General features: G+C 37.1%; 1 protein-coding gene across 2 annotated transcripts; it reads right to left on the reverse strand.

Moving 5' to 3' along the window:
• Positions 1–345: 345 nt before the first annotated feature.
• Positions 346–21,400, reverse strand: LOC139006961 (albumin-like). 2 transcript variants are annotated; one of them, XM_070409845.1, is made up of 15 exons: positions 21,310–21,400; positions 19,718–19,775; positions 18,520–18,652; positions 16,257–16,456; positions 15,594–15,726; positions 14,391–14,488; positions 12,790–12,919; positions 11,115–11,353; positions 9,629–9,761; positions 8,440–8,537; positions 6,922–7,060; positions 6,104–6,327; positions 3,159–3,291; positions 2,471–2,538; positions 346–490 (listed from the first exon to the last, which is right to left on the reverse strand). In XM_070409845.1, the coding sequence occupies exons 1-14, from the start codon at positions 21,386–21,388 to the stop codon at positions 2,497–2,499; spliced, it is 1,839 nt and encodes a 612-aa protein (XP_070265946.1). In that variant the 5' UTR covers positions 21,389–21,400; the 3' UTR covers positions 346–490; positions 2,471–2,496. The 2 variants fall into 2 exon arrangements, with proteins under 2 accessions (XP_070265946.1, XP_070265954.1); XM_070409853.1 differs by lacking the exons at positions 18,520–18,652; positions 19,718–19,775 and having other exon boundaries at positions 21,310–21,330.
• Between the last annotated feature and the right edge of the window lie 272 nt (positions 21,401–21,672).

Here is a 21,672-nt window from a genome sequence, read left to right on the forward strand (position 1 = left end):
CAGGATCACTGTTTTCTTCCCCATGCAAATAACTATCCTTACAATCATCTCTATCTTCTTTGTACTTCGCATTGCTTAAAAGTTCTAGTGGTAAAGACACACCATGTTTCATATACCCTACCTGTACCACAATCTTTACTCTTTTTCCAGAATTATAATAATGCTAAAATGCTACTTTAAATGTTTATAATCCACAACTCAGAAGAGTATTAATGTTTCTTTTAATTAATGATCCCAAAGGAATGAGAAGCTGTGCAATGAAGTGGGGGGGAAGGGGGGACAGCGAGACTACAAAATTTTCAGGATGGCAACGACTCTGAAAAATAACAGTCCTCAACCATGATATTAGATTTTTAAATTTGTTTTATTAATTTCATCACAAATAACATAGGCAAAATATTTTTTACATTGTATGTTTTTTAGATTGACCATGAAATGAAAAACAAATGAATAAGATGTGGGTCTTCATTTCTCTTTTTTTCAGGGAAATCTGAAAAATAAAAATACAACTATAAGTACTGTTTGTAAAATATCGTGCATTTTCAAATCTTTTTATTTTATTTTTTTAATTTAAGTTCTTTATTATATAAGCCTCTTTTTCTCTCATTGATCTATCCCTGGACACCCCCAACCCCTTCCCCGCCCCCCCATCTGTGTCCATTGGTTATGCTCATATGTATGCATACAAGACCTTTGTTTGATCTCTTAACCCTTCACTCCCCCCCACCTTCCCTCATTCAAATCTATTTAAATGAATGTCAATTAGCTTCCAGTGGTCAGCAAACTGCGGCTTATAAGCCACATGTGGCTCTTTGGCCCCTTGAGTGTGGCTCTTCCACAAAATACCACGTGCGGTCACGCAAATACAGTGTGATTGAAACTTCATGGCCCATGCGTAGAAGTCGGTATTTTGTGAAAGAGCCACACTCAAGGGGCCAAAGAGCCGCATGTGGCTCGCGAGCCGCAGTTTGCCGACCACTGGAGATTGTCTTTCTGCAATTTCCATTTTCACCAATGAAAATAATTCAAGCTTGCCTTCAAACCATGGCAGCTGAATTCTTCTGCTGAGCTAGGGGAGAGGACACTCCACTAGTTATTGTAAAGTCCTCTCTTAGTCACTGACATCATCCAACTCCTCAGGCTTCAGGGTCACAGATGCCATCATGACTCCTCCAAGTTATTCACTAAATATCTATTTCTTACCTTCATAATTACAAATAAGCAAGGTGTTTTCCCAAATTACACCTCAAGGAATAAAATCTTACCACTTAGTACTACAACAAACCATTTTCAAACAACCAAATTTTCAGAGACAGGAAGTTCTTCCTTGCCTGAATGCACAATATGTAGATACTAGAGGCCTGGTGCAGGTACTCCTGAACCTGTGGAGTCCCTCAGGCTGGCTAGCAGGGATTGGCCAAGACTAGCCCTCTGACATCACCAGAAGGGTTCCAGATTGCGAGAGGGTGCAGGCCAGGCCATGGGACCCCACTGATGTACAATCGGTACCGGGGAAGGACTGCTGGAGGGCCCATCTTGCCCAGTCCTGATCAGCCAGACCCCAGTAGCAAGCTACCTACTGGTCAGAGCATCTGCCACCTGGTGGTCAGTGTGCATCATAGTAACTCATCAAACAGTCGGACACTTCACATATTAGGCTTTTATGATATAGGATTATCATTTAGCAAATAGTAAGTTAAAACGTAGTTAGTGGAATAAGCATCACGGTCAGTTTGAAAAATATTAAAGAAATCCATGCTACAAAATTATTAGACAACTTATTTTAAGAAAGAAAGTTTATTCTATTTTTTAATTTTCCCCAAAATATAACAACCAAAATGGATAAAACATGTTAATATGTTTATTGTCAAACACCTAAATTTTAAAGTGGACCTTTTGATCTAAGATCTTAAAACTCGGAATGTTGACCTACTGGAAACTTAGTAGCAAATTATTTACTATTAAATAGGAGCTCATGGCAGAGTTCTCATATTCTCCAATGACATGAATTTGGTATTGAGCTATTAAGTTGAACCTTGTGCAATCATTGTCATTCAGCTTTTTTACCCTGCAAGAATGCATATGGTCCAGCCTAATTCCTGAAGTAATCCACTGTGAATCATTGCTTAGTTCAATGGCTCTGTCTATCTACCCTATCACACTAAGTCAGAACAGAAAGCAATTAACTGTCAACATCTGGTTTCAGCTTTAAATTGTGGCTCCACCTCTCAGAAGTCCAGTGATCCTTGGGTAAACTACTTAGTCTATGGTTGATCTGTGCTTTCATTTTCGCATCTGAAATATGGGAATAATAATGGAACTCAATTCAGAAAACTATTGTGAGAATTAAATAAGTTCATCTACACAAGGGCCCTAAAAATAGTGATTGGCACTAGACCATATGGTTCTTATCTATTTTAATATTAACTGTTATCATTGATTTTTTAAAGAAAATCCCGAGGATAGTTACCTGAAATGCTTGTGATTATGCTGATTTTAGGCTAAGGCAGCTTTACTTGAAGCAACAAGTTTTGGACCCTGAATACAAAGAAATGACATATTTCAGGGAAGTATTAGCATCATTATTAGGATAAATGAACATTATACAGACATTGATGATTACAAACTAACTTTCCATGCTTCATACCCTTTAATACCAACTTAGTACTAGAATCTCTAGAAGGAAAATTACCGACACTCATTGTGCCCAAAGACATAAAAACGTTGCTGTCAAGTCATAGGAAAAAAAACAGTAAATGACTCGACATTTAGAGATAAACTCCCCCACTTGCCTGTGAAATCAAACACTTAAGTTCAACCAAATTGCAGACCAGAACTTTTGAAGAAAATGCTTAATAAATTAAGGTTCTGGTTTAATGATGTCTCTACCAAAAGATTTCAGAACTTCTGAATATTCCTATTTGAATTCATAAATGGCCCAAGTTTGTAAACAGAACAAACACCACAAACATTTAACAATATGCTTCAGTGCAGCAGGAGGGGAAAAACACAAGAGCTAATTTAGGTCATTTTTTCAGACAATGCATGTAGAATAAGATTCCTGGGCCCCAGGTACAGAAACAGAGACCACTGAGCCCCAGCCTGAGCAAGCCAACAACAAAGGACACTGTATATTAAAATGAAGACGACTCCAGCACCTCCTCTGCAAAGCAGGCTTCTTTGTCAGCAGCTGCGCAGCACTTCTGGAAGAAAGCTGAGAAGTTCCCCATAACAGTTTTCAGTTGTTCCTCAGTTGCTTTGGGCTTGTGTTTCAACAGCTCTGCAAGTGCACTGCATTTAAATGAACCAAAACAAAACACGGAAGAGGTTACTCACAAGAAAAATGGAGATGCTTCTGCATACTTCTCCAGTCTGCAGTCTCTGACTTTCTACTAACAATATAAAGCCACATGACTGAAAAGTCAAAAGGGTTCCATATAAAAAATATTCCCAATGAATTTCTAAAACATTAAAAAATTTTCAAGATGTAATAAATGCTTTCAATCATATTAATATTTCTCATATGGTGTATTCACTGCAATCTGAAAACTCTAAATATTTACTGTCATTGGTGGGATTTCAATGGGAATTGGAAGAAGGAAAGCCACTGCCTAAGTTATTCAGAGCATTTCCATTCCATACAACAGCTCCTATTCCAGTGAACAGCACCTCACCAGATGGGCTGGCTTCATTGAACTGTTGTTTGAGATCATAATTCTTGGAGCCAGGCAAGTCTCTGATCCTGAGGCTCAGGCTTACCACTACAAAATTCAATATCCTCATTTCCGTAAGGAGGAGGAGAAAAAAGTTTACCTTTTTGGGGTTGGTGGAAGGTTCAAATAAAATCATCAATGCAAATTGCTCAATAGTAATATTGTCAATAAATCAATAAACTCTTCCCAGATATATCTCTGGAAATTATATGTCATTACATTTAAAAAGTATCCAATTTATAGCATTGTAAGAACTAAAAATGATCCTTATCAGCTTAATTACCTTGGACTCCATTTTAAAGTTTCTAATTCAAGAATCCATATATTTTGTCTTAGAAATTGGCCCATTCAGACTACATCAAAATAAAAAGCTTCTGCACAGCAAAAGAAACCATCAACAAAACAACAAGAAAACCCACCTCGTGGGAAAACATATTTGCCAACATCATATCTGATAAGGGCTTAATCTCCAAAATTTATAGGGAACTCATACAACTTAACAAAAAGAAGATAAACAATCCAATCAAAAAATGGGCAAAGGATCTAAATAGACACCTTTCAAAAGAGGACATTCAGAAAGGCAAGAGACATATGAAAACATGCTCAAAGTCACTAATCATCCGAGAGATGCAAATCAAAACAACAATGAGGTACCATCTCACACCTGTCAGAATGGCCATCATCAACAAATCAACAAACGACAAGTGCTGGAGAGGATGTGGAGAAAAAGGAACACTTGTGCACTGCTGGTGGGAATGCAGACTGGTGCAGCCACTATGGAAGGCAGTATGGAGGTTCCTCAAAAAATTGGAAATGGAACTCCCATTTGACCCTGTGATCCCACTTCTAGGAATATATCCCAAGAAACTAGAAACACCAATCAGAAAGGATATATGCACCCAGATGTTCATAGCAGCACAATTCACCATAGCTAAGATCTGGAAACAGCCTAAGTGCCCATCAGTAGATGAATGGATTAGAAAACTGTGGTACATCTACACGATGGAATACTATGCTGCTGTTAAAAAGAAGGAACTCCTACCATTTGCAACAGCATGGATGGAACTGGAGAGCATTATGCTAAGTGAAACAAGCCAGTCAATGAAGGAAAAATACCACATGATCTCATTCTTTCATGGATAATTAAGACCATTACAAACTTTTGAACAATAATAAATACAGTGGCAGAGCTGCCTCAAACCGATTGTCGGACTTCAGTGGTAAGGCCAGGGAGGGTTGGGGGACAGGAGGGAGGGGAGTAAGAGATCAACCGAAGGACTTGTATGCATCCATATAACCATAACTAATGGACATAAGACACTGGGGGGTAAGGGAGGGGAGGGGCTTGTCAAGGGTGGGGGGGGAAAAAGGACACATATGTAATACCCTTTGTAATGCTTTAGCAATAAAAAAAAAAAAAGAAGAAATTGGCCCATTCAAAATAAATATGCAGGAGCCATGGGAAATAAACTATCCAAACTCATGGGACCTGGCAGTTCTCTTTCATTGACATCTGCACAGATAAAAGTGCTAGAGAGTTGTGTGCAGACAGTAAGTTTTGCAATATTCCAATTAAGTCTATGGCCATGATCAGAACCCACCAGACAGGACAGCAACTTTATGTTGCCTATCTAACCCCTAGTGACAGCCTCAGAGAGTCTAGTCTCAGAACTCTCATTTCTAGATGTTTTTCATCCAAATTCCTTTCACAAAAGTTACATCTCAGAGGTTTGCCTTGCCTGCAGGTTGCCATAGCACAGAAAAACAACTTAAAATCATTTATGTGTAGACATATATTCTTCTAAGACTTCTATTGACTTATTTACTATCTGCACAAATGAATCAGTTAATTGTTCAGCTTTTTCAATTGAACCTGGATAAGATATTATTCTACTGTAGTCTTTATTTACATGACTATTCTTGCCTGGCCAGTGTAGTGCAGTGGTTGAGTGGCAACCAATGAACCAGGAGCTCAGTATTAGAATTCCTGATCAGGGTACATGCCTGGGTTGTGGGCTCAATCCTCAGTAGAGAGCATGCAGGAGGTAGCCATTCGGTGATTCCCTCTTATCATTCATGCTTTATCTCCCTCTCCCTTCCTCTCTCTGAAATAAATTTTTAAAAATAAAATTATTCTGAATAATTGCTAGGCCAAATTATAATAAAGTTTTGTTGTACTTTCTTTCTTTTTTTTTTTTGCTAAGAAAACAAAAATCTATCCATTTTAATTTTCACACTTTTATCACATTCAAAAGGCCAATACTTACATATTAAGGAATTTAATTACTTTTCTAAGGAATTTAATCAATACTTCATAAGAAGTCGCCCATTCAATGGACAGTTCTCCCTATCAAGATTACAAACATATGCAGGAATGCAATGCTCCTCACGTTTGTTTCTTGACTTGTTGCTCAGGCTCGGGAAGTGTGCATACATCTGCATGGAAGGTGAATGTTTCAGCACTAAATTCTTTGGGAGCATAGGTTTCATCGACCTCCAGAGCATAAAAGCATGATGGTCTGTTCACCAATGACTCTGCACAGCATTTGGTAACTCTGTCGCTCACTGGTGACTTCTCATGTGCCACACATAAACTGTTCAGGACGTTGAACAGCTGAAGAACAGAGAATAGAGCAGAAATTCAAAAGAAGCATAATGAAAAGTTTTCTTGAACTCTACTTTCCGATGGACCAAAAAAAGTGTTGTGTTTTAATTACCAATGCTGAATGCAAGTTTGATTTGAGGGAGTGATTTACTTACTTCAAGTAATAAGGGACATTTAGAAGTCTTTTCTCTTTTAGATATGCCTACATTTGCAGAATAATCCATTTGAGAAAATAATTTATTAAAATAATTTGAGGTGACTCTTAGGTATGTATTGGATAGGGGAGAAAGCAGTCATATACTGAAACATTCAGGGAAAGTCACCCCAAAAAGTAAATATATTTTCATGTCAAGATGAAACATTAAAAATTCATGGAATTTTTTTCAGAATAATTTATCATCTTTAGAATCTTATCCAAATCCTGATTCTGATAGTCAGAATAATGTAGACAATCAAGTTCTGGCTGACCCTAACACACACACACACACACACACACACACACACACACACACTTAGTTCACTCTTGCTTCTGAAAGTTAATTTTGTAAATATTTCAAGGCCAAAATTCATCACTGTTGACTAATTATATTTTAAAGTACTCACATAGTCATCAGAACAAGCTGTTCTTTGTGATTCGGGGAGCTTACAACACTCGCTGCCCGCTCTTGCAAGTTTTCTTGAGAAATCCACAAGAGTTGGAGTTGACACTTGGGGTAGTTTCTTTGTGTAATGAACTAAGACTCTGTAACAAAAGAGTACATGAGTTCTCAACCATGAGTTCTTCATCTAGCATAGTAGGTGAAGCAGAGAACTTAGACAAAATCAATTACAATAATTTTCCATTCATGAAGTTATCTCCACCATGAGGTAAAGTTGGGAGACCTTGTCTTAAGCAACAAGGTAAGCCTAATTTTGAATTCCACGTGTGCTATATAATCTTAGGAAAGTGATTTAGCTTACTATAATTCAGTGTAATTCATGTATTTATTGATTGCTTCTTTCTTTCAATAAAACCTACTTAGAGCTTAATATACAGGGTGGAATGAAGTAGAATTACAGTTGTTCATCTGGAAAAACACAGGCAGGTTAGGATTATTACCACAGATTTATTAACTATGTTTAGCTTACTCACAACTGTAAACCTACTCTTGCCCACCCCTGTGTAGCAGCACTGTGCTAAATTAGAAAGATATGAATGAGTTTTCTGGTCTATACAATGGGAGGATCTTTACCTGACTCAATAGGAATGGTGCAGAGATTAAATTAAAAGAGACAAAGTATGCCATCAACCTAGCACAAAGTAACAATCCTTTATTAGGAATTCCAACCACCATTGTAAGGCAGTATATGGCTGTAATCTACTCAAGGGAAGAGACTTGTTAATTATTGCTATCCCTAGCACCCACAGTTACAAGAGTGCTGACATGCCTAAGTTGAACAGTAAATATCTACCTAATGGTGTGTCCCTCCTTTGACTTTACCTCTGTATGTAAGGCTCTATTAGATCAGGATATTAGTCTATCAACTCATATATTACAGTACTTTCTGAGCCACTGCTACTCAAGACAAACCATTTCTTATTCTGGAAAGCATTGTTGTCTTTTATTTGTTCATAAACTATTCCCTTAATGCTCACAGAGCATCCACAGTTCCTATATCCCAAGGAAAAGATTTTGTATTTTCCTTCCCAATCTCGAGAGTAATTTTTAAAACTTCATTCAAATATAGGTCTCTTCAACCCATCAACTATTTCATCTCCCATTATCCAGTCTTTCTTATCAAAGGATTAGAAATATATACTATATTTTAATGACTGAAAGTTGTATGACAGGGAGTATCTATAATAATAAAAGCATAATATATTAATTAGACCTGTCGTCCTTCCAGATGTCCTTCTGGATGAAGCTGGTGTTGCGAGGGAAACATGGGTCCCAAGTGCCTGCCAGCAGCCCTTGGGTAGCCTGGAACTCAGGTGCCAGAGGGAAGCCAGTGCCGACAGCAGGGGGAAGGAAGGCCTATTCTAGCATGAATTTCATGCATCGGGCCTCTAGTATACACATAAAGTCTTTAAAAATTACAAATTGAATAGGAAAAAAATTAGTCAAAAACAAAAATACATACACATTTTGGAAGCCATACTCTCCAAGGTTTCCTAAAACTTCACAGGTTTTTTCTACTATTTCGTGTGACTCATTCACAAGAGGCTGAAATTCATCAAGCTAAAAGATAGAAGAATTGTGTTTACAGGATTCCACCAGAGGACCAGATGCAGGTTTCTTCCTTTCTGCCCAAAGTCGTATGAATAAATCTTTGATGCAAATCTTCTCAGGTACATCCAAACTGCATAGCATAGTGAGTAAAAATATTCAGGCTCTGCAGGGTGACTGCTGGTATTTGCTCATTTTCTAGTTGTGGAAGTTTACTTCTGATATCCAAGTTTTAGAAACCTCACTTTTAAGATAGGGATGAAAATGGTACTCAACTCAAAGAATTGCTCCGTAAAAACCACCTGAGCTAATGAAATGATAAGCTGACAACAGTGCTTGGTGCACAGTCATAGCTCAAGAAATTATAGCTGTGATTATAAGCATTATTTTTATTATAAAGCCAACTCTCCAGTTGGATTCTGAGCTCTCTGAAGTAAGAGATTTCACCTTCGGTCATGGATTCAGCATGGTGCCTAGCATACAGCAGGTTCTTGATAGAGGAAAAAATGACTTCCCTCTAAATCTAAACTTTGGAAACCACTACATTTGTTAAAGGTGCTAAATACCCTAAGCCTGCTAAAATCCCATATGAGCATAGCAAAATATGCTAAAAATCCTCAAGAACAGATTTCCTCTCCTTACATAATTTCTTATATACCTATTTATAAACCTTATAAAATATTTTTAAATTTATTTAAATAAATAGATTTCACAACCTCCCTTAAGATCTTAACTCTTGATACTTCATGAACCTTGAAATCATGTAAACTCTCTTCATATTTAAATTAAATCTCTTTTCATTAACATTTACATTCACCTTATCTTATTTTATTCTCAGGACCTGGAGAAAGTAGAAAGATATGGTCAAGATTTTGAAATTAGAGCTTGCTGCATTCGAATCATTTTCTCTTGACTTATCTAGGTTTTATTTACCATTCTATTGAAGTCATTTTTCCCAAAATGTTTAAGAGAACAAAATTGAAATTATCTCAAGAGAATGGCTCAATTGCATTATAGAAAATTTTGCATTCTGGCATTATTTTTCTCTCTTTTTATTGAAATCACTGAAGAGCTGCATTTCATTCTTCCTTTGAGAAACCTACCACTTTGGAAACACATGCATGAGCATCATCGGTGGCACAGCACTTCTCCAGTGTAGCTTCATACATCTGGGCAAGTCTCAGTAGCAATGAGACAGAGTAGTGAGGATGCTTTCTTGAGTACTCATACAAAAACCTAATTAAGATGAAAATAAAATAGACTTCATTAAACAAAGAAGCAAGAAAATCACCTAACTAACCACGAGCATGACTTATACTCCAAAGGTCTCAATTTGACTAAATCCATGCAATAAAGGTTGGTGGCCAAGGGCTAGGTGTACCTTAGGCAACTGATTAACACTATCAGAGTCTTAGTTTCCTTCTCTTTAGAATGGATGTAATAATAAAATCTAACTTATAAGGTGGATTTTGAGAAACACATGCCATAATTTATGCATAACACACACTGGCACATATTAAATGTTTGATAAATAACACCTGTTATTATGTATCTATTGTTTGATTTGAACTATATCTCAAAAAGCTTCTCATAGATATAGATGATTGATAGATGTAGATAGATAGATGATAGATAGATAGATAGATAGATAGATAGATATTCTTACATTTTTATTTTCCTCTCTGCATGAGTGAAATCTGGAAGGGTACATAATTTTATGAAACATTATTTAGTGCACAGAATTATATCCAAAAATTGAAATTCAAAGTTTATGAGCACTTACTAACTATATATAATTATTTATTTTATCTTTTTTTTTAAATCCTCACTGGAGATAACTTTTTCACTTGATTTTAGAGAGAGAGAAACATCGATGTGAGAGAGCCACTTCAATTGATAGCCTCCCCCATACACCCCAAGCAGGGCAAGGAACCTGCAACCCAGCTACGTGCCCTTGACCAGAATGCATATCCAAGACACGTTGGTTCTCCAGCAGACACTCTAACCAGGTCTGAGCCACGCATGTAAGCCAGGGCTATTTCTTTTATCTTTTAACTGAATGCTGCCTTGTCATGCTATGAAACTTCTGATCTTTACAAACAAATATAGGGCACCTGGTAGCAGACTCCATACTTCTCTTTATACGTCTATACTGCTGTCAGATACAGAGATATTAAGATGTATGACTTATATTTACCCATGTAAGTCATGGCACATTCAAGAAATACTATTTGAATCAATACTTGAATATTATGTATATAATTCATGTACATACATAATGTTTCTAGAGATATTCCCAGAAATATTCCTAGGGAGAAAGGAATGGGGAGGGAGAGATGATAGGAAAGTCTACATATAACTTTGTATTCTCTTCTCTATTGATTGAGCTTTTGCCATGAGCCGGTATTATTTTATGACTATTTTTTAAAACTATTAACTTTTTCCAAAAATGTTTAAAGGCTCCTAAAGGGAAGGATGAATAAGCATTGCAGGCAACAACTGTAACACCTCCAAAGGAAAGGCTAGAAGTGTTTTCTAAAGCCTCAGGCTACATAAAAGCTTTGAAAGGATAATTCTTCATACACTTACTTGCCCAGGAAGTCTTCTTTTGCCTCCACATAGTTTTTGCAAACATCCTTATTTTCAACAAAAGTACCAGATTTTACTACAGCCAGCTTATCAGCCACGTTAGCAACCACGTTATCATCCAAATTGTCACCTGTCTTCTCAGCAAGACAGTGAGATTTTTCCAACACAGGCTTATTACAGCATTCCTTCAATTTAGGAGAGACTGATGGATTTTCACACATGTACTTTGTAAGATCTGCCTGTAAGTTAATTGATGAAATTTATTCAATGTGAACTGACATCATTATAGGTTTTCTCTAGACATTTATTATGTTGGCAGAACATGTCCATTGTATTCTTTATATATATAAAAAAAATCAATAATATATATATATTATTGATTTTTTTAGAGAGGAAGGGAGAGAGATAGAGAGTTAGAAACATCGATGAGAGAGAAACATTGATCAGCTGCCTCCTGCACACCCCCCACTGGGGATGTGCCTGCAACTAAGGTACATGCCCTTGACCAGAATCGAACCCGGGACCCCTCGGTCTGCAAGTCGACGCTCTATCCACTGAGCAAAACCGGTTAGGGCATCCACTGTATTCTAAGACCATATACATACTAACCTGCTTTCTAAGAACATTTTTAATCAATGCTCCTAAATCTGTAGATTCAGATAGCACTACTAAAATATTTCCAATTGATTAAAAAAATGAGTCAGTAACAATTACTTATTAATTTTATATTTCTACTGTCAAGGCACTTAAGTTTTGAAATTGAAGCCTAGTATTAGGAGGTTGGGGGAAGGGATGAAGAGATTAAGAAGTACAAATATGTAGTTACAGAATAATCACAGAGATGTAAATTATAGCACAGGGAATATAGTCAGTAGTATCCTAATGACTATGTGTGGGAAATATCAGGGGTCCACTTTCTACTATAAAGCACATGATGTACTAATTACCTATGCTGTACATCTGAAACCAATACAGAATAATACTAAATATAAACAGTAATTGAAAAATAAAGCACATATATATAAAACCTAGTATTGTTTTTCCAAATATTCCCCAACATTAAGTGCAGGCATTGTGTAACCAAATAACTAAATAAAGTACAAGGGATTTTTGAAAAATTAATCAAGATCATAGTCACAGGCCCTACTTACACATGTAAAATATCTGCCTTAAATTTTCCAGAAAGTGTTCTGAGAGATTAGGATTCTGGTAATTGGTTATATATTTACATTTCGGGGGAAGATATATTATACTAAATATTTGTGTATTAATGGAGGATATATAGAGAAAAATTACATAATTTTGAACAATGTCTTCAGGTACCAGCTCTTCTCCAACTCTACCCATGTTTACAAAGAAGTATTCTTAGAAATCTACCTTTGCAGCTGTCCTACTTCAGTTTGAACCTTTGTTCTCAGATAGAATATGACTGAAAGGGAGTACAAATTAGTGAATGTATGTATCAGATCATTTTGTGAGTGGGATAGCCAGGTTTAAATAAATAAATAAATAAATAACATGCCATAAGGAGGCAGGGAAAGAATTGAGTATATTAGACATAGAAGAGATTTCAATTCACTGTCAGCTGTCACCAATTACATTAAATAGATTCATTGCATCCACTGAGCATTTTACCAAAGCAAAGCCACCGAAGAGAATACTGAGCATTCCTTACCCAGTCGTCTGCACATTCAAGCATGTCACTTTGGCAGCATTCCTTGTGGACTTTGGTAAAATCTGTTGCCAATTTGGAAATGATCATAAAATCAGCATTAGGAAATCTCTTGCTCAGTTCAGATATGAACCTAAAAGGAAAATTTCCCATAACAGTTTATTAACATGCAATATTTTATGTGAAAGCACTAGGAAAATACTACTTACAACAAGTAAATTCAGGACAAAATAAAATATGTAAATAATTTGTAAAATTCATTAATTCATATATTAGTGCTAGTTCTAAACCAAATTATCTTTGGGCCAAATGTTTGCTTAGGGCACAATTATCCATTCTAAGTGTGTGTGATGAGTAGAAAGAAGTCAGCGATTCATAAAATTAGAAATCATAGAGGATTCTGAAAGAGATGACATCTGGAGCCCATATCTGACTTCCAGATCTGACTTTACTGCTCATTAGCAGTGTGATCTTCGGATAGTTATTTAGACTCTCTGAGCTTCAGCCTGGAGAGACACACCGCGTGCTGCATCAAAGGACTGTGGTTTGAACTAGATTAGATGATGCACAGGAAAGCTCTATATAAACTGGAAAGGATCACACAAACTCCAGCTATTTTTTTATCTAATTAAAAGCCTTCCTCCTGAGTTCCAAAGGATGTTAAGAAAGTAAATTTAATAACTTTTCAAGATTATAGAGTTTAACATATTTTTATCCAGAAATTAATCCAGCACAGTCTCACGCCTGATCACAGAGTGAAAGGCTAATATGCACATGCTTTCACAAATTGTTTCAGACTTGCCTAAATCTGATAAATAATACTTCTTCCCCAAAATCAGTCACAGCCTGTTTAAATGTGCATTGTTTCACATTGGGGTGGTTTTGTTTAATTATTTGCTTGATTTTGTTGTGCAGATAGTAGAGGTGACAGGCAAACATAGTTGAAATGATGGTTTCTGGAGACCTTGATAAATGCCTATTTCTTTTCATTTTATCCTCTGTTTGTGATGATTAAACACAATTAATTTACCTAATTAATTCTTGACTAACAAGTGAGGGATTGGGGTCAAGGGTGGGATTTATTGGCTCAGATGCTGAAGGATACTCCTAGAACCAGCTACGTTATATAAAAATAGAGGCCCAGGCAACAAGAAATTAAGAACAGAGCAGGAGCTGTGAGAAAATGAAAAGTGACCTTAATGGCTGAATTTAATTATCAGAACAAAAAATAAGCAGGCAGTTTCAGATGACTGCAGGGGGCAATAAAAATAAAATAAAAGATGCTGACTACAACTGTATAAAAATCATGGACCAATAGAATAAGATCCCTAGTCTTTACAAATAAATGGGACATAAAATACATGGTCTAGAATGACAAAAAAGATATCCTCTAAATTTTTAAGTACCTTGAGAAAATATGATTTAAAATAATGCAAATTGTCATTTATGCTCTGATTTTTCACTTGTGTTAAATTTCTACATTTTAGACAACCAAAAAGATGTATGTAAAAGCACTTTGTAAAAATTCATAAAAATGTACAATTTTGTCAACTAAACCATCATCCTTTACATCATTATAAAGTACAAATCTACTTTTAAAATACCATTTTTGCAAAGCATTTTCTCCTCTTTTTTGGAGCATGGAGCACTTGAATTTCCCTCTATAAGCTGAACGTAGTACTTCTTTCTGCAAGGCATCCAACTGAAAAAGAAATAATTTTGAAAAAAAAATTTAATTTCACATGAATAAAAAGAAAAAAGAGAGAGAAAACTCATGGACATGGTGATTAAGAGGAGTAAAAAGTGGGGTGAGGTGGAGGAGGGTACAGGAGAATAAATGGTGATGGGGAAAATAAAATAGAAAAAAAATTCTACATGAAACACCCCTTCATAAGTTCAGATGAGACTTTGAAAAATTAAATTCTAAAGACATACTGTACACCTAAAATCTCAAGTACTCACTGTTGGAAAATAATTATTTTGCTATGTCATTATAGGAAAAATCAGTTTGGTCATAGTGGAAGCCCCTAGATAATGAACAACCAGCGTGGGGGCATTGCCAGGGAAAGGGGAACAGAAGGGAAAATACACTAATATCCCAGGGAATAAAATGTTACTGATTTTTTTATTTTGCATAAATTCATTGAAATCTCTCCTTCACCAACCCTCACATCAATGAACTCCCTATAGCCTGGCCAGGGCTGCTTAGTGGTTGAGCATCCACCTAGAACCAAGACATCAGGGCTCGATTCCTGGCCAGGGCACATGCCCAGGTTTTGAGATTGATCCCCAGGAAGGGGCATGTAGAAGGCAGCCGATCAATAATTCTCACTCATCTCTCCATCTTCCTTCCTCTCTGAAATCCATAAAAATATATTTAAAAATAAACACCTTATAAAACATGATGAGTGCACAATAAATATTTATAGAATGAATGACTAACCACAGGCTTCTAGAAGCAGTGAAATTCTCCACTTTGAATTTCATCCCCAATATGAAAGGTTCATAAAATGATAAACAAAAGCTGTGGCTCTTTGTTGTGCAATTTAACAAATGAGTTTCTGTATTTCACTATAAAATAAGAGGGGCTTTTAGACACATACACAGTGGTTCCTTCTATCAGATCCAAAAAGGAATAAGAATGTCAGAGGCCTTCAAAAAGGGTGAAGAATCTTTGGGATGAGTAAGAGTAAGGAAGGCTTTTTTGAAGGTAAAAAAGTTTATATCAGCAACTTAGGTGCCCTATATAAGATGCCCCAAATCTGAGGTTTGAGTCTGAACTGGCTCTTCTGTTCTGCTGGGCATACCTTTGGGCCCAGCGTGGCATCTGCACCAGCACCTTGGCAGCATTCTGTCAAAGTTTCTTTATATTCTTGAGTATAGTACAGGAGCTCTGGGCCATAAAAGTAAGGGTGTCTTCTGGCAATTTCATTTATGAACCTAAATTTTTAAAAAGAAGGACAGACAGTCTTTTTTCTATAGCAGACAGGATTACAGGAACACTAATTATCAACATTTTCTCTAGGAATTCCAAAACCTAAAGACATCTGACTTACTAATTAAACTCAATTTGACCTTTCCTTGGTCATTTTTTATGTCATTGAAAAATCTAAACTTATATACCTATATAAAGTGTATACACACATATAAAATATTTAAGTATTGGTGATATAAGGTTATTGACTAAAATGAAGTTAATTCTGGCAATAGCAAAATATATATCTTCATAATATTTTAATACATGACAATGTTTTTCATGCAGATCGTATCTGTCCTCATGGATTCCAACAGATCATTGCTCAAATTTTTTATTGTGTAACATTTTATATCATTAAATAATATTTCTTTCTATTTGTCATTAGAACAAAAGCTTCTAAGTTTTCATATTGGAAATATTTTGTGGTAGTAATTGTTATCATTGAGTCTTAACCTATTTCATAATTTTTAAATTTGAAGCATAAGTTACTTACGTTCCCAAAACCTTCTGTTCGAATTGATGAAAGGCAGTGCACATTGCACTGGGGTCTATTGCCGCCAGTGGAGGGATGTCCAGATCATCATCTTTGTGTTTCAGGAAGCATTGATTTCTCTCAGGTTCTTGTTTTTCACAGCACGCAGCCAGGTTGCCAAGAGATTTAACTGAACACAATTTCTCTCCCACAAGGGTGTGCTAAATGGCAGACAGAAGGTTTCAGACTGGTGGGTCGTGTTTTATAGTTTGCATAACCCAAAGAACAATATTAAAAATGTAATGTACCAGTAAACCTTGCTGAGGAAGTCATATAGAAATCCACTTTTTCTCAGTGTTAGTTTCCCTTAATTTGATCATCTATGTTTCTTTTTAAGTTTGTGTTTGTTTATTGTTAATCCTCACTTGAGGATATTTTTTCCATTACTTTTCAGAGAGAGTGGAGGGGAGGGAGGAGGAGGGCAAGTGAGAGAGAGAAACATCCACGTGAGAGAGACACAGCAATTGGTTGCCTCCCACACAAGCCCCAGGTGGGGCCAGGGATTGATATGTGCTCTTTTTTTGTGTTTGGTTTTTAATCCTCATTTGAGGATATTTTTCCATTGATTTTTAGAGAGAATGGAAGAGAGAGGGAAAGACAGAGAGAAAAATGAATGTGAGAGGAACACCAGGGAGTGGGGTCGGGGAGAAACCCTCAACCAAGGTAAGTGCCCTTGACCAGAATTGAACCTGGGACCCTTGAGTTCTCAGACCAACATTCTATCTGCTGAGCCAAACAGGGTAGGGCCCAGATATGTGCTCTTGACCAGGAATCAAACCTGAGCCCTTCAGGTGCACAGTCCAATGCTCTAACCACTAAACCACTGGCTAGGCCTATCTGTAATTTTTAAGAAGTAACTGTCACACGAATAAGACAATAGGGCAACGTGCCAGCCAATGGCTTTTAAAGAATGAGTGTTACTCCAATTTTCACCTGAGGCTAAAGACTAGAAGCAATCATAATAAAAATCAAGGGGAAATACTCCTCTAAGAAGCAGATGAATTCACATCAGCGAAGAAAGTGTTGGGGTAGTTTCTTACTTGACCTACTCCTTTGTGAAAGGTCCAACTTCTTAGTAGATACTGTTTTAAAATTGAGAAATACTACAATTCACTATATATTAATTGTTATTGCACTAAAATATCAATCTTTTTTATTTCAGAAACTGTTGTCTCAAAACCCACTGCATTAAAGGAATTATTTCCATCCCCACTCACTTTTATTATGAAAATACTTGTAATACCAGGGAAAATATACTGCTTAAGACAGAACTTATTGATTTTCAAAAATATATATTTATTATCCACATTTAGAGTCAAAATATTGTATGAAGTTGATTTTCAAAAATATATATTTATTATTCACATTTAGAGTCAAAATATTGTATGAAGTTAAAGTACTGATGCTGACTTCAGGGGGAGACACATATATAGAGAAATAAGAGGAGGAATAGCTTCAGTGATAAATGAAAAAAGGACTTGCCACCCTGGCTGGTATGAGTCAGTGGTCAGAGCATCAAACTGTGCACCCAAGGATTGATGGTTAGATTCCCAATCAAGGATGCATACCTGGGTTTCAGGTTTAATCCATGGCTTGGGGGAGGTGGGGGAGGGAGGCCATGCTGGAGACAGCCAATTTATGTACCTCTCTCACACTGATGTTTTTTTTTTCTCTCTCTCTCTCCCTCCTGCCTTCCCTTCCACTCTCTAGAGAAAAATCCTCAGGAGAGGATTAACAACAACAAAAACCTATCTGGAAACACCAAAAGCTCAAAATCCTTTAAAACATTAAATGCCCTCAGATTTGATTTGATATAAAAGTATGAATATCCTTAAAAGGGGGAATATATCACTGTAGTATTATTTTATCCAGCTAACAAAATTAGGGTAAAAATCACCCAAGTGCTTTCTGAAAATTAAAAACCATGCTATTAGTATTAGCCTCTATGAAAACAACTCAAACTTCAGATTTATAACAAAGAGACTTTCACAAATGACGAATTCATTGTGTGTGGTCTCAATAAAGAAATGCCTAAAAACTGTGGACATAGCTAGAATGTCTCTATCACAGAAGGTACGATGGTTCTACCCATTTGTGAGTGTTTCTCTCAAATATGGTCATTTAAGTAATAACTAAGAAAGCCAAAATAGGATCTTATCCCTTTGAAATGCTCAGGATTGCTTAAAATAAAAAGTAATAATATTTAAAATCACAGTGTACTTACAAGTGACTTGCCACAATTTTCAGCTAACTCATTAAGAGCACATACATCTGCCAGGTCTGTTAGTTCATTTGCTAATCCTACAATCTCATCTAAATGGGACTTCCGAAGCAACTGAGAAAAATCAACCAGCAACCTGAAAAATGGGACATAGGAAAATGTAGTATAATAAACTTTAATATAAAGTCGGTTGCTATGCTAGAGAACAAATTGTTATCAGTATATATCCCATAGTATTTTATGCATCTCACTATTATCCTAAAAAACTATTCACATCACCAATTATCTGAGGCTTAACCAGGGATAGGTGGTTTTCCAAACAAAGAGGATATGCACTTCTACCATGTTTACATATCTATGTGAGTAGATGAACACATACAGAGTAAGAAAGCAACATGCATGCTAAATAGATCTGTTAAGAAGAGAGGCGTTACAGAGACCCTTGGACTATTTAAGACAAACACACAACATACATCTTCTTTGATCAGGATATAGAATAAAACTGATCTTTAAAAAATAAACTATTTTTTTAATTCTTTACTGGATTTTAAAAAAAATATTAAAATGCTCTGGAGAAACCAGAGATCTATTTGCTAGGTAAAGGAATCTGAGTGTGTGCTGGGAAAGGAACCATATTTTAAAGACTTTCCTTCCATCAAGCTTAGGTAAGAGTTCCAGAGCTACTACACTTCCCCATACAGTAGCCATCAGCCACATGTGACTATATAGTTAAATTAATTAAAATTATATACAATATACAATTTAAACTTTTGATCCTCAGTTGTGCTTTCAGCGTTTAAAGTACTCAGCCTGGCTGATGTTGCTCAGTGGTTGAGCATTGAACTATGAACCAGGAGTTCACAGTTCAATTCCAGGTCAGGGCACACGCCCTGATTGCAAGCTCAATCCTCAGGAGGCAGCTGATCAATGATTCTCTCTCATCATTGATATCTCTCCCCCACCCTTTTCTCTCAGAAATCAGTAAAAATACATAGTTTTTTAAAAGTACTCAACAACTATGTGTGGCCAGTGGCTACCGTATTGGCCAGCATTGATATGGAATGGTCTCATCAATGTAGAAAATTCTATTAGACAATATTGTTCTTGGGTCTGGACTCTAAAGACAGGGGAAGATAAGAACTTCAGAATAATAGCATGCTGTTAGAAACATTAAATTTGACTCTTCAATATTTTAACTTACAGGCCTTTGAAAAGTTCTTTTCCCAAATCCTTATATCGATGAGCAAGCTCACTTGTAGCTGGCAGGGGGGAAAGAAGATTGGTTTAAATTTGGAAGAAACAACTGGTTATATTACTTTTTATGTTTCTCTCCATTTCACTAGGTATTCACTTGCTCCAAATATTGGGCTCTGATTCTTTCAAAATATTTTAGGATGATGGTGAACTATTTCTTCTGCTTTTAAACAAAAGCAATATTGAATCACCAGAGATACTATTTGAAAAAAATCATTAAAATTATTAAATGTCTTTAGATTTATATTCAAACTTCAATAGACCTAAAAAGTATCTATTAAAGCTCTTAATATCTATTAACAGTTACTGAGAGAACAGTATGAAAAACTACACTAATAAAAGACTAAGATGCTAATTGACCATACCTTCACTACACCCACCAGCCAATCAGAAGAGTATGCAAATTAACCCAACAAAGATAGTCGTTAAATTTGCATACTGCAGGTGGGGCAGGCAGTGCCAGATGCCCCGCCAGATCCGGGCCACAGATCGGAACCGTGGAGGCGGAGCTGGTGATCACCTGCGGCCAGAAGCCTGAGGCCTGGGTAGGCAATTGGAGCGGGCTGGGGGTCCCCTGCTCAACCTGAAGGGGGTGGCCAGCCTGAAGACAGCTCTCAGGCCCTCACCCAGGCAGGCCAGGCACTTCAGTGGTGACCACCACACTGAAAGGGCTATGGCCAGCCTTCAAGCAGCCATTGCCCCTCACCTAGCCTGGCCAGGCACCCCAGGGGGAACCCCTACTCTGAAGGAGCTGTGGCCAGGCTGCAAACAGCCATCAGCCCCTCACTCAGGCTGGCCAAGCACTCTAGCAGGACCCCCACCCTGATCCAGGACACCCTTCAGGGCAAACCAGCCAGCCCCCACCCATGCACTAGGCCTCTATCCTATATAATAAGAGGGTAATATGCAAACTGATCCTAACAGCAGAATGACTAGGAATGACTGGTCACTATAACACACACTGACCACCAGGGGGCAGATGCTCAATGCAGAAGCTGCTCCCTGGTGGTCACTCCACTCCCACAGGGGGAGTTCTTCTCAGCCACAAGCCAGGCTGACAGCTGCTAGCACAGTGGTGATGGTGGGAGCCTCTCCTGCCTCCTCAGCAGCGCTAACTATGTCTGACTGCAGCTTAGGCCTGCTCCCCACTGGCAAGTGAACATACCCCTAGGCCCCCGGGCTGCCAGAGGGATGTCTGTCTGCCAGCCTAGGCCCAATCCTCCGTGGAGTGGGCCTAAGCCAGCAGGTGGTCATCCCCTGAGGGATCCCAGACTGTGAAAGGGCACAGTCTGGGCTGAGGGACCCCCCCAACCTCCGCCCCGAGTGCACAAATTTTTGTGCACCGGGCTTCTAAGTATTAAGTATTAAGATAACTCTAAGTATTAAGATAACTTTCTGAGGGTTCACAAATACAAAATATCAAAGTCCAGAAATTAATGCTAAAGGAAAACTTTCTTTTTTAAAGATGCAGGGTATACTGAAAATTTCTTTTACTAGAAAAATGAAATAAATTTGAACAATAAATCGTAGAATTCTTACATGCATCTCGGCGAAACACACCCCTGGAGTAAGCAGAGTCAAGAAGAAAGAGAACATAAATAAATGTTATCCACTTCATCGTGCCAAAAGCTTGTGGGGTTGAAAAAAGAAAAAGGGCTGGATGAATGGAGAGACATTAGCACTAATATACTCTTTAACTAATCATTGTAGATTATTAACTAGACTTACCTTTGTATTTTCATTGCCCTCAACTGATTATACAATTCATAGCTTCCTTGCCAACAATTTGTTTTACTAATTCCCTTGCGTATGTTTGCCATCTGGAACTGTTTTCTCCATGAGACTTTGTCAGTTCATTACAGTTATATAAAACATCTTATCCAATTTGACCAAAGCGTTAAA

Source organism: Myotis yumanensis, unplaced genomic scaffold (genome assembly GCF_028538775.1).
Source record: "Myotis yumanensis isolate MYYU_CA2020_CCGP unplaced genomic scaffold, mMyoYum1.0.hap1 SCAF_1, whole genome shotgun sequence".
Classification (NCBI taxonomy): domain Eukaryota; kingdom Metazoa; phylum Chordata; class Mammalia; order Chiroptera; family Vespertilionidae; genus Myotis; species Myotis yumanensis.